Below are 12,938 nucleotides of genomic sequence, written 5' to 3' on the forward strand. Positions count from 1 at the left end.
TAGGAGCAGGAGGGGTGCTAATTGTAACTGTGCTTTAGCTAGGGGACTGCGGGATGACGGCTAGTGGAGGAGTGAGTAGTTTTTGTAGGATTGATGATGCATGATTTGTGGATGAGGTTGATGAGGAGGTCCATGAATGTTCTGTGCTCGACCTTCGTGGAGAAATGACCAGTGCCTCAGTAAGCTCATCACTGGGAAATAAGAAGTTCTTCTAATTTCCCAGCTGCCATATCTCATAATCAACACCTTTGAAGAAAATGATGATTTTGGACTTCTTAATTATGATGATAAAAAATAATAGATGGAGGAGATCGAGCCAAACCCATAATACAAAATTGCCTAACAAAAGAGGAGTTACATCCTACTGTTCAAATATCCAATGAATTCTATTTGGGGACAGAGATGTACAAACAAAATTTGATCAAATGAATTTTCACCATTTGCTCTATAGGTCAAAACTTTCAAATATTTCTTCAAAATCTTTTGATTTTGGGTTAAATCTAAGTAATTTAAAAAGAAATTTGTTCATAGTCAACCTAAAGTTAATTTGAAATATCAAGCAAGATGCAACAACTTGCTCTTCATACTAATATGATGACAACTAGCTAGCTTCCTTAATTCCCCTGATCTATCAATCGAAAGTTACATAGCACCCTGCACAAAGGTCCCATTGGGGTTTTAGGTATCATATGACATGTGCAGCATTATAATCCCTATGCTTGGTAAAGATCTCTTTTGTAATTTAAACCTCTTAAGGTTTAAATGAAAGATTGAGGTGAAAAAGAAGGAAAAGTGATATTGCTTAACACGATAACCACTAAACCACAACATCCAACGATGACACAGTGACTGAATTAGGATTAAATAGTCTCCAAGGTGTATAGTCTGAAGGTAGGTTGGAGCTTTCAGCTTTTCTAAACAATTAGGAGAAGAGAAGCATATATATATAAATGCTAAAAACGACAAATAAAATAAGATCAAAGTCGACGTTTAATTACCTGAACAAGACGGATCAAGCACCTAGAAAATGCTCTGATCAAAGCTACTGCTGATGATTTTCACTAGTACACTCTAGCTATTAATTAATTATATCTTCAGAAGAAAGAAGAAGAAGAAGAAAAAGGAAACGACAGTTATGAAAGAAGAAAGTGAGGCTGCAAGGATGGTACGGCCACACATCTTTCTAAATTCTTGGCACTCAAGCTGAGATAGTGAGATTGGAGCCTTTTCGTGTAATAAAGCATATAATGACTGCTATGTGGCTCATTCCTATTGAAGGTTAGTCATTGTACTTGATTAAAGATCAACCAAAGCAAAATATATTAAAGCAAAATAATCCATCCATTTGTTGTCTCCTACTATTACAGGCTCGCGTTTTAGAAATAATGCTTACATGAATTTAATAATGCTTTTCCGTCAATTCATGCAATCAGACCATTTCTTTTAACAAATTCAGGATTATTAAATCCTTACTATCTCATTCAAAGTTATTTTAAGTCTACCCCTACCTCTTCTACAGTAACTAATTCATTCTTCCTCATCAACGCACTAAGTGGCCTACGTTGCAAGTGTCTAAATCATCTGAGTCTTTCCTCCCTTATCTTATCTTCTATAGGAACTACACCTAACTTACCGCAAATGTGTCCATTTCAAAATTTATCTTTCAGTGTTGTACCACTCATATATCTAAGCATTCTCCACTTGGCAACTTTTACTTTTTGAATATTTTGTTTCTTTATCGCCCAACATTCTAATCCATATAACATAACTAATCTTATAGTCATCCTATAAAACTTTTCCTTTAAATTTAAGGATATTCTACGATCACAAAGCACACTTGAAGCCCTTCTCCGCTTTACAAACCTGCTTTACGTGTAAATAATGCTTGCATGAATTCATAGCGGTGACGCCAAATAAGTACCACGAATTCTTCTTGCACAAATTGTATAATCTACTACAATCAAGAAAAATAAATAAATGACTTGGAATTCCTTTTGTGCCTTACAAAGAACCTTGGCATAGTATACAAATACTTTTTTGAGATTCAGTGTTGAGTGCGTTTAATTTAATTATAAGGAGTTATAAGGTTTTTCTAACTGTAAATTTACTTTTCCCTTCTTCAACTACCCCAACTCCTCATTCGAAAATTATTTTCAACCTCAAGAGTATTGTATACTAAAATTTCAAATATCGTCTTCAATCTAAATGCAACTCTTTAGATAACATAAACTAAATAATCGTCTGGAATGCTCATGTAGAAGTATTGAATTTAATGAGTATTGATAATAAGTGTTGGATTGAAGAAACCCTAAAAATTATAAGTGGCATTTGATTATATTTATTTATTTATTTATTTATTTTGGTAAAAGAGGGCGGTACCTCCATTTATTTATTAATAAATCCTCACTTTTGGCGGAGGAATATCGTGATTACAAGTTAACACCAACCAACCAAACTCACTTTTAGCGTTTGATTATATTTAAATAAGTGTTATTATTAGTTTTAAATATAATTTATATTAGAATTATTAAGATTTTTAGTAAACAATTTCAATAATAATTATTTTTAATTAATATTAAATATTTTCTACTAAATAAAGATTTCCCTTTTTAATTAAAAATAATCTTGTTATTAGTATATAACGTATGACTGTTATATTAATTTATGATAAAAATAATATTTTTAATTAAATAAAAAAATTTATTTTATTTTATGTGAAAATTTAAATTAATAAATGATTCTTCGCTCCAAAAATTGAACTTTTTTTTATAATTATAATTATGAATAAATAAAAAAAGAGAACATAAAAAATTGAAACAATCATTGTTACAAATTACAATTAAAAAAATTTTTAAAAATAAATTACTAATGATTATTAATAAAAAAAAAAAATTTTGAATGCACGCTAAATCTTGCTGTTTGGTGTTTAAATCTAGCTAGACCAAGCAAGATTTAAATGATAGCTCAATCGAGTGTTAACGTGTAACAAGCTAATCTCGCTGCTTGATCCAGATTTGCCTGGTAAATAAGCTGATCTTGACACGTGGTAAATCTCGTTGAACCAATAGCGAGAGTATCGTATGCGTCAGAGTATCGTAAGCGTCATTCTGAAAATAATTTTCCCCAGACAAAATATTATTTAATATATTATTATAAATTAATAATAAACTGAGAAAAAACTCTATAGATTAAGCCGTAACTCCATATAATTCTATTTTTGATTCTTTTTAAACTATATCGTTTTGGCACAACAAATAAACAGTTGCTTAAAATGGCGTCCCCAAAGAGTTGTTTCTTTAAGTTTAACAATATCCAAAACTACTTCAAGTAATTGACTAGGAAGGAACATGGAGGAGGAAACATACTTCAAAAGCTCTAATATTTTTTTTTTTCATCAGGATTTACCATGCTAGGTGACTTTATTAAATAAAAGGCTGTCGAGCACAAATTGCCGTTCAGTAACAAATATTACCCCAAAAAAAAAAAAGGTAATTCAGAGAACCACAATATAGACACTATATAACAGCACCCAGCACATCAAAATAACACATGTTGCGCTCTTCTTCTCTTTTTACCAAATATGGAGCTGAACCCGCTGTTGAAGGGATTCCAACTGAGTGTATATATAGCGCCATCCCATCCGCTTCTGAGCCCAGACATAGTACAAACTAAATCTCAGAGTGGAATGTAATCTGCAGCGTGAAAATATACATCTCGCAAGCATGGGAATCGACTTGGGCACTAAATGATGCGGTTACATCTTCAGAAACATCTTTATGCTGCCATGAGTTAAAAAGAGAACAAAATAAGCACAAAACAAAGTTCAAAATGTCAAACACAAACTTAAGAAGGCCCATATGCGTTAGCTCAGAAACCTTACACAATATGTATCACAAAACTTTCTACAATTCATTAAAGGGAAAATAAAAACGTCAGCCACACTTGATACTGCAATGTTGTCCCAAACCCAGGAATGACCAACCAACTTGAAGCTTGGCAAGGCCAGCCTGATATAAACAAGACTAACTAAAATTCAACTGACTAAAGAGAGGATATAGGAGGCATGAATTTAAAATTTGAAGTGTGATGAATGAAGTATAATCTCTTATATTATTTTCTTTAAACAAAATGAAATAGGAGAGAGAATTTGAAGCCTCCAACCGGAATAGATGAATGATTCTGTATAGGAACATATGCCCCAAGTTTTACCGCACATGGTGGGCACCTTATACCACTTAGGGAAGAACAGGAGAAGTTTTTAAGTTTAAATCAGTGCATGGACGGGTCTATCATGTAGCTGAGGCTGAAATTCTTAACTTCAAACGTTGAAGAAAAAGATGTAGCACCCACTGAATAAGACATCCACACCATATTAGTGACTACTAATGATTTGATCATTGATGGGTGCAGCCTCGCCTACACATTTAGAGAGGCTGTTTTGTGACTTTAACCTGTGGCTTTCAGGTTAAAGAGTATTATTCCTATCATGGGGTCAAAGCTCATCCTAAAAATGCACCTATTTAAAGACTTTGTAGAGGAGACATTGCGGGTGGATTTCCTTACCTTCCACAGATCTCTAACAGAGACACTCATTGTGGATTCAAGGCCAAGTGATTCCCATCCAGCAGTAATGGTCACAGCTTTTGAACATCTATTCCAGAGAGCAACAGCTAAACGATGACCAGATAAAGGACCCGCCCAAACCTAACACAGAATTTCATATCCGTTGTAAGTAGACATAAAGGCAGTGAGCCTATCAGATATATACCAGTCTCAAGAAACCTTCCCAATCAAGTATTTGAGCAATAATCAAACAAGATGATTTAGTACTTCCCATTAATCTATGTTGAATGCACATAATTACTACAGTTCTACCAAACGAAAAAATTGTTCTGCCCAATTAAATAAGCCACATAATTATTATTGTTAGAAGAGAATCTGTCATTTTAATATTTAGATTGTGTTAATGGGGGTATTATTGTCTTGACATAAATATTATTAATAATATAGAGGGCAGACCTAGAGCTGCCCGTAGACTCCAGGAAAATACTGACCAGTTTTTTTCTCTTTTCCCTTCTTCTCCTCCTCTCCTCTCCTCTCCTCCTTCACTAACTTTCCAACGTTTGGAATCTAGAAAACTTGGGTTCTAGGTTCCTAAGCAATTTCAAGGCAGTCAACCCCGGCCCCCCCACCCCCCCTTTTTTCATTTTTGATGAAACGAATGTACCTCCATCTCTTCACATGTTCAACAAATTTTGTTCTGAATAAGAATTTAATAAAAAATAATGCAATTAAAACCATCCTTGAAGGATTAGCGTCCATGCTTTGACAGGGGAAATATAATTCGATGGGAAATTTTAATTCTCCTAAGAAATGCTTGTTTCACATAACTTGTTTTGAAGATGCTAAGGTGTGAAACAAAGACCTGGCGGCAGTCATCTTTTCCTGAAACATGAACTTTCCTTCCCTGGACCCCAAGAGGATCTGCACAAAAAATATAAAAATATTTTAAAAAATTAGATGATGAATAAAATAATTCATTATGATTTAGTTTCCCGAGTAGGATATGCCAAGGAAAAAAGTACGACGACAACAATAACAACAAAATCAAGCCTTAAGTCCCACTAGGTGGGGTCGTCAATATGAATCATTTTTCGTCAATTCATGCAATCAAACCATTTCTTTTGACAAATTTGGGATTATTAAATCCTTACTATCTCATTCCAAGTTATTTTAAGTCTACCCCTACCTCTTCTACTGCCCCTCACAGTAACTCACTCACTCTTCTTCATTAGCGCACTAGGTGGCCAACGTTGCAAGTGTCTAAACCATCTGAGTCTTTCCTCCCTTATCTTATCTTCTATAGGAGCTACACCTAACTTACCGCGAATGTGTTCATTTCTTAATTTATCTTTCAGTATTATACCACTCATCCATCTAAGCATTCTCCTCTCGGCAACTTTTACTTTTTAGATATTTTGTTTCTTTGTCGCCCAACATTCTAATCCATTTAGCATAGCTAATCTTATAGTCATCCTATAAAACTTCTCCTTTAATTTTAAGGATATTCTACGATCACAAAGCACACTTGAAGCACTTATCCATTTTACAAACCTGCTTTCACTCTATGCATTACATCCTCTTCAATTTCTCCTTCAACTTGCATAATGGATCCAAGGTATTGAAATCTACAAGTGTAATTTATTTTTTCATCATCAAGTTTAACTTTGTCTTCAATATTCCTCCTACTATTACTGAAATTACATTTCATATATTCTGTCTTATTTCTACTTGTCCTAAAGCCTCTAGATTCCAAAACTTCTCTCTATAATTCTAACTTAGCCTCTACTTGGCCCCTAATTTCATCAATCAATACAATATCATCTGCAAACAACATACACCATGGAACCTCATTTAGGATACTCTTAGTTAGTTGATCCATCAATAAAGCAAAAAGATAAGGGCTCAAAGCATATCCTTGATGTACACCTACGGTGATTGGAAATTCTCTAATCTCTCCATCTATAGTCCTTGCACTAGTCATTACTCCATCGTACATATTCTTAATGATATCAGTATACCTACTACATACACATTTTTTTTAAAAAACCTACCATAGAACTTTCCTAGGTACCCTATCTTATATTTTCTATACGTCAATAAATACCATATGCAAGTGTCTCTTCTTTTCCCTAGACTTTTCCATTAATCTTCTCAACAAGTTTATAACTTTTGTAGTAGATCTCCTTGGCATAAAACCAAATTGATTTTCTGATACCTTTGTTTCTAACTTTAATCTTTGTTCAACAACCCTTTCCCATAGTTACAATTTTGAATATGTCCTTTATTGTTGTATATAGGTATTAAAGTATTTTTCCTCCATTTATCTGGAATTTTCTTAGTTTTTATAATTGTGTTAAATAAATTAATTAATCATATAATTCCATTATCACCTAAGCATTTCCAAACTTCAATTGGAATGTTATCCGGTCCTTTAACTTTTTCATTTTTCATTTTTTTTAGTGCAAGCTTAACTTTGTTAACTCTAATTTTGCCAATAAATCTCATATTTTTAGTCTTTTCCTCATTTACCAATTCCAAGTTTAAGTCTTCTATTTGGTTTTAATTAAACAGCTTACTAAAGTAACTTCGCCATCTTTTTTTAATGTCTTCTTCCTTAACCAAGACAATATCATCCTCATTTTTTTTAACATTTTACATCATCTAAGTCTTACTCTTTCTTTCTCTAACTCTAGCAAGTTTAAATACATTTCTTTCCCCTTCTTTTGTATCTAATCTATCATACAAATTACTAAATAAACTATGTTTAGCTTCACTAACAACCTTTTTTATATTTTTTTTCGCCTCTTTATACTTTTCAAAGTTATTCATGTTTCTACATTTTTGCCACGTTTTATACCACATTCTTTTTGCCTTTACAACTTTTTGGACATCTTTATCTCACCACCAACTTTCTTTGCTACTCGAGAATATTTCTCTTAATTCACCTAAAATTTTTTTTGCTATCTTTTTAATAGAGTCCTACTCTAAAGAGTATTTGTATCTATCTCATCATCTATAGTCCAATCACCATTTTGATCATTTTATCTTTAAATTTTATTATATTTTCTCCTTTTAGGTTCCACTACCTAGTTCTCTTATACTAGTTTATTTTATCTTTTTTCTTCCATTTTTTTAATACATATATCTAATAACACTAAGACTCTATGTTGTGCGCTTAAGCTTTCACCTGGAATAACTTTACAATCCTTACATAATAAACAATCTACCCTCCTAGTTAAGAAAAAATCTATTTAACTTTTATTTTGTCCACATTTAAATGTTATTAAGTGTTCTTCTCTCTTCTTAAAGCAAGTATTCATTGTAATAAAATCATATGACATAGCGAAGTCTAAGATCATCTCCCTAGACTCATTTTTGTCTTCATATCCATATCCTCCAAGTATCCTCTCATGACTTTTATTATCCTTTCCAACATGTCCATTCAGATCTCCTCTTATGAATATTTTCTCAATCCCTGATATTCCTTGTAGAATACTATCCATATCTTCCCAAAATTGTCTCTTTAGATTTTCTGCTAAACTTGCTTGAGGAGCATAAGCACTAATGATATTTATTACTCTTAGCCTAAGACCATCTTGATTTTTATAATTCTATCTTCTACTCTATTTACATCTACAACGCTATCTATTAAGTTTTTATTTATAATAATCCCTACCCCATTCTTATGTTTTTCTTTTCTAGTGTACCAAAGTTTAAATCTTGATTTATCAATCTCTTTAGCTTTCTCCCCCACCCACTTAGTTTCTTGAAGGCTAATTATATTAATTTTTTTTCTAATTATTGTGTCCACAATTTTCATGTTTTTACCCGTTAGTGTCCCTATATTCCAAGTTGCTAATCTAATCCTAATCTCCTGAACAAACTTCTTTACCTGCCCACATCCAGAGTGATGTAGCAACCCTCGCATATATGACACCATACTCGGGCACCGACACGGCACGTAGCTTCGGAGAGACGACCTGGCCCACCCTCACTAACTTTTCGCTACACCCGGGTGGTACAAGTGCGCAAGGGACGCCTCAATAAATTTTCGGTAAGGATTCATGTCATAGTGATTTAACAAATTTTACGCTGGCTGTCAGCTACCTAACACAATCATTCTCCTTTACCCGAGCTCAGGACCGGCTGTGTGTGAAAATATTAGGACATTAAGTGCATCACAAGCAGCATTGGAAAAAAGAATTACAACATATTGCAAAAATAGAGATGTGCACTATGTCAAAAAATACGGCAAATTGACGAACATTTTTTTTGGACAGCCTTGTTTTCTGTTCTCTTTGTGGGAAATATTTATTGGCCTCTCAATGGCTGTATTACCTTAGTGGTTTCATTGGAGATTTCCTATATTCAGAAATTATTTTATGAGGTTTTGGAGAAAACCCGTAAAGTTTGGTAAAGTTGGTTATTTGATTAGAAAGGAATGCCTGGTTTTGAATCCAATATAAAAAGTTTGGGATATAATCATCTTAGTTATCTTTCTCTGCACCTCAATCACAGGAGTCTGTTGATGTCCTACTAAGCATTCGTCTTTCTGATTGGCTCTCAGTTTGTTTTCATGGTTCGCAATAATTGTAAGAGGGCTTCGCCCTCCTAAAAGGAGGTGGAGTTAAATTCCAGGATATGTTCTATGAGGAGGATGAAAATCAGGTACTGGGACACTAGGAGTACTAGTAAATATGAAGGCAACATCATATCAACCTTCTCCAATCCTTTTAGTGGCTATTAAAGTGAAAAATGTGGATACAACAAAAAGCTAAAGCTAAAAGACACTGCAGCCACTGGCTTGCAAAATGTTTGAGTGGAGGATGATTACTTGGTCGCCATTATTGGTATGAATTCAGGAGTCAAAAACTTATGACACTTTTCCGCAAAAAAATGAAAAATTATTATTATAATTATTATAAGAAGAAGAAGATTCATGGGGAGAGAGAAGAGAAAATTTAACCTTGATTTACAGCAATAACCTCCTTATTGCTTAAAATCTCCATAGTTTCTGCAGTCACGTTTCTCACATCACAACCAATCAAAAGAGGAGCCTGCACATTCAAGTTCACAAGTTTTTAGACCATGAAGAAGTAAAATTAGAATATGGTAAAAAAAAGAGGATATAGACGGTTATTAAGGACATATTGCGAGTAATGTCAGTCAGATTATATCAAGCCATAATAAGCCTATGATTAGCCTATCTATTTATGCATGATTCTTGTATTATAGTTGTAACTGCCATGTAATTAGCTCAAACGTTGCTATATAATGAGAAGAACCCTCACAAAGAAGGGATTCAATACAATTGATAAGTTCAAAAGTATGCTGGTGCTAAGGAATGGTACGTTGAATCCACCTGGGCCGAGCTGATGAAGCTGTGGGACTCCATTGCCTCCATGCGCAGGCCCCCAATAAAAACAGGGAGGATATTATTCCCATTGTTGACCATGGGAAGGGGCCGATACCATGGGATTTAATTCATCTATGGGATTAGCATTTGCAAGATCCAACACTCCTCTTCCACGAAGTCAACATCTGCAAGAACATGTGCACTACCACAGGGGTCCAAATTGAACCAGCTCTAATCCCACTTGTGCATGTCTTGAATTCCTTATCCAAGGCCCATTGATAGTATGACATGGAGCCCTTCCAGAGAGGAGAGCCAAAGGTGTAGGTTGACTGTATCAAAGATTTGGAGAACTTTTGAGAGAGTTTTATCTTCAATTTACCTCCATCCATCTTAAACACAACTGCCTTGACCTCAATTTACTCAAAAGACCGGTCGTTCCAACTACCTCATCTGATCACTACAAATAGGACTTGCTCCGACCTCTCAAACATAGGCCTACAAATATCCTCCTTGATAAACAAATTTAGCAAAATAAAATCAGCAATCTCAGTGATCAAAGAAGGATCAGTAGTAACCTCTCCTCCCCTCAATTCCAATTTCGTAAGCATATTTCTCCTCCTACCAGAAACCAAACTATGAAAAATTTTGAATCAGTCACCTTGCCTAACCCATTTAAACTGTCATTAGCTTCAACTCCTCAAATTCACTAAAATTTACCTCCTCTAAGTCATAAAAAATATATATTTCATATTTTCCCCCTTTGCCAGGCTTAGAATGAATGAAAGATGCTCACTCCTTCAAGCTGAGGCCTGAGAGCTGAACGGATGCCCACAAGTGCAAGTGTACAAAACTGACCAATGCACCTAATAGAAAGCTGCTTAATCTAATAATTTACCAAGTTAACATCTAGATTTTGTAATTTCAAGCAAAGCTTTATAAATAACAACATAACAAAGTAACAGGTAAGAAAAAAATATGAACAAGCCAGATTAATATTATTTTTCAGATAATTTCTCATTTTTTTATCTTGATTTCTTCTTTGACACTGGAAGTAGCGTTTAGCAAATCTATTTCAGTTCTGGAGCAGACAACTGGTTGCAAAGTTGACAGCCTTCTTCTCAAGAATCATCCAAAAGTTCAGTCCTCTAAGAATCTCTCAATGGATGATCCATCAACTAGTCGTAAAACTAATGGCATCATTGACAAGATTTCTGCAGATTCTTCAAAGAAATTTGTGGATGGAAAGAAGAACTAATCTGATTTGCTCAACCTGAATTCTATTGCTGATGAATTAAAATTCACTAAACCTTATAAAGTTAAAGCCTTGATGGTGGAGTTCTGATTAAAACTTCAATGGATGTTTTTCAAGTTGGTACTGTTAAGTGAGAAATGCATTTGTTGGCTGATTCTGCAGCAAATATCCTCCCTACTCATGCACTAAGAACATTGTGGATAAAATCTGGAAAGGAAGATAACATTGAGATTTTTTTCACTCTTGAATGGTGCTTATATTTTCAAATTTAGTAATATGAATGAATGAGACTGGATTTTGGACAATGGACTGCAGTTAATAGGAAAATGCTCTATTCCTATCTGCCTGGGATCCTCCCGCTAACAAGAATCATTCAAATAGAAAGAATTCCAATTTGGGAGAAGTTCATCATGTTCACTTTGTCTACTGAATTCCTGCAGGCCCTTAGCTGCATACCTAGTGCTGTAAGTTCTCCTTTAAGACTTGATTCATACACAAAATAGATGAACTCACCTTGAGACTTGGGGAAAACAAAATCAAACCCCAAGAATCTAAAACTGACTTAACCAACTTATTCAAAACCAAGAAACCAATGACCAACAACCAAACTAATAAATAAGAACTAAACAACTAAAAGTGGAAAACAAACAAAAATCCAGAAGATCTCGAGGAATAAACCAACCACTCCAACCTTCACAAAAACCAACACAAAGCATCACGAGCACAATGAAGGAAATCCCAACAAATCCAATCGAATCATTCCCCTGACTTGCTATGGAAGCTCATCCTAGCAACTATATGATCGAGATATACCAGATTCACCCTGCTTGGCAAAAAAATTCACACTTTGATTCGCCTCCTTGTAAACATGTTCCACTTTGTAATGTATGTCTCTCAATGCTAATACAAGCTCTTCCCACAATTCCCATAAGTTCCGAGCCAAACACTTCCCAGAATTAATCCATTGAACCAACAAAGCAAAGTCACGGGCAATCTCCACTTGATCAAATCCGAGATCTTTGCACAGATTAATCCCTATAATAATCGCTTTCAATTCAACCATATGATTGGTTCCATAACCCCATAATGAGGAAAAAACTGCTTTAAATTATCCTCTTTCATCTCTTATGAACTTGAGATTGGTGTCAGAGATGAGTTATTAGATTTTGTTGAAGTCTTATCTTTTTCTAGTAATATTTAGAATATGGCCTGATTTGTTCTTGGAAACTTTGACACACTATTAAAGATCATTCTGAGAGTAATGCTCGCCTTGCTGGAGTGGACATGTTTAGAACCTTCCTCTTGGATTCCTGTGTAGATGACTGTTCTTACACTAGTCCCTTATTCACATGGCCTAATAAAGGTCAATTGGGCTTACTTCAAGGAAAGTGAACAGGACTCTCCAATCCTCCATTTGTAGCCACCAATCCCTTCTTTCTCGGTGGAGTTTATTTCCCCAGGACTTCTGATCATAGTGCTGCTGTCCTTCATCTGAATCCTGACTTTTCCAAGGGCTCTAACTTTCCTGTTCAAAGTTCTACATTGTTGTGTTGGTCATCCAAAGTTCAAGGATACAATCAAGGAAGCCTGGGATTACTCCACTTGCAGAGCCACTCCCATGGGCATTCTTTGCCAGAAGCTTATATTCCTTGACTGAAAAGCTTAATATGTTCCACAAACAACAATTTTCTAATCAAAGGGATATAATCAACAAAGCCTATGCTGCAAGCCCAGAGCAAAGCCAAGCAACAAAGCAAGGGTTTTACA

At 34.6% G+C, this 12,938-nt stretch overlaps 1 protein-coding gene across 1 annotated transcript in view; it reads right to left on the reverse strand.

Annotated features, from left to right (window-relative positions):
- Positions 1 to 3,362: 3,362 nt before the first annotated feature.
- LOC131165518 (alpha-galactosidase 3) overlaps positions 3,363 to 12,938 on the reverse strand; it is a 29,420-nt gene continuing 19,844 nt past the window's right edge. Inside the window, exons 12-15 of the mRNA XM_058123407.1 lie at positions 9,530 to 9,620; positions 5,426 to 5,484; positions 4,564 to 4,704; positions 3,363 to 3,779 (exon numbers count right to left, since the gene is read on the reverse strand). Of these exons, the coding sequence (XP_057979390.1) occupies positions 3,669 to 3,779; positions 4,564 to 4,704; positions 5,426 to 5,484; positions 9,530 to 9,620 (402 nt within the window). The 3' untranslated portion in view covers positions 3,363 to 3,668. The remainder of the gene's footprint in view (positions 3,780 to 4,563; positions 4,705 to 5,425; positions 5,485 to 9,529; positions 9,621 to 12,938) is intronic.

This window comes from Malania oleifera, chromosome 10 (assembly GCF_029873635.1).
Source record: "Malania oleifera isolate guangnan ecotype guangnan chromosome 10, ASM2987363v1, whole genome shotgun sequence".
Taxonomy (NCBI): domain Eukaryota; kingdom Viridiplantae; phylum Streptophyta; class Magnoliopsida; order Santalales; family Ximeniaceae; genus Malania; species Malania oleifera.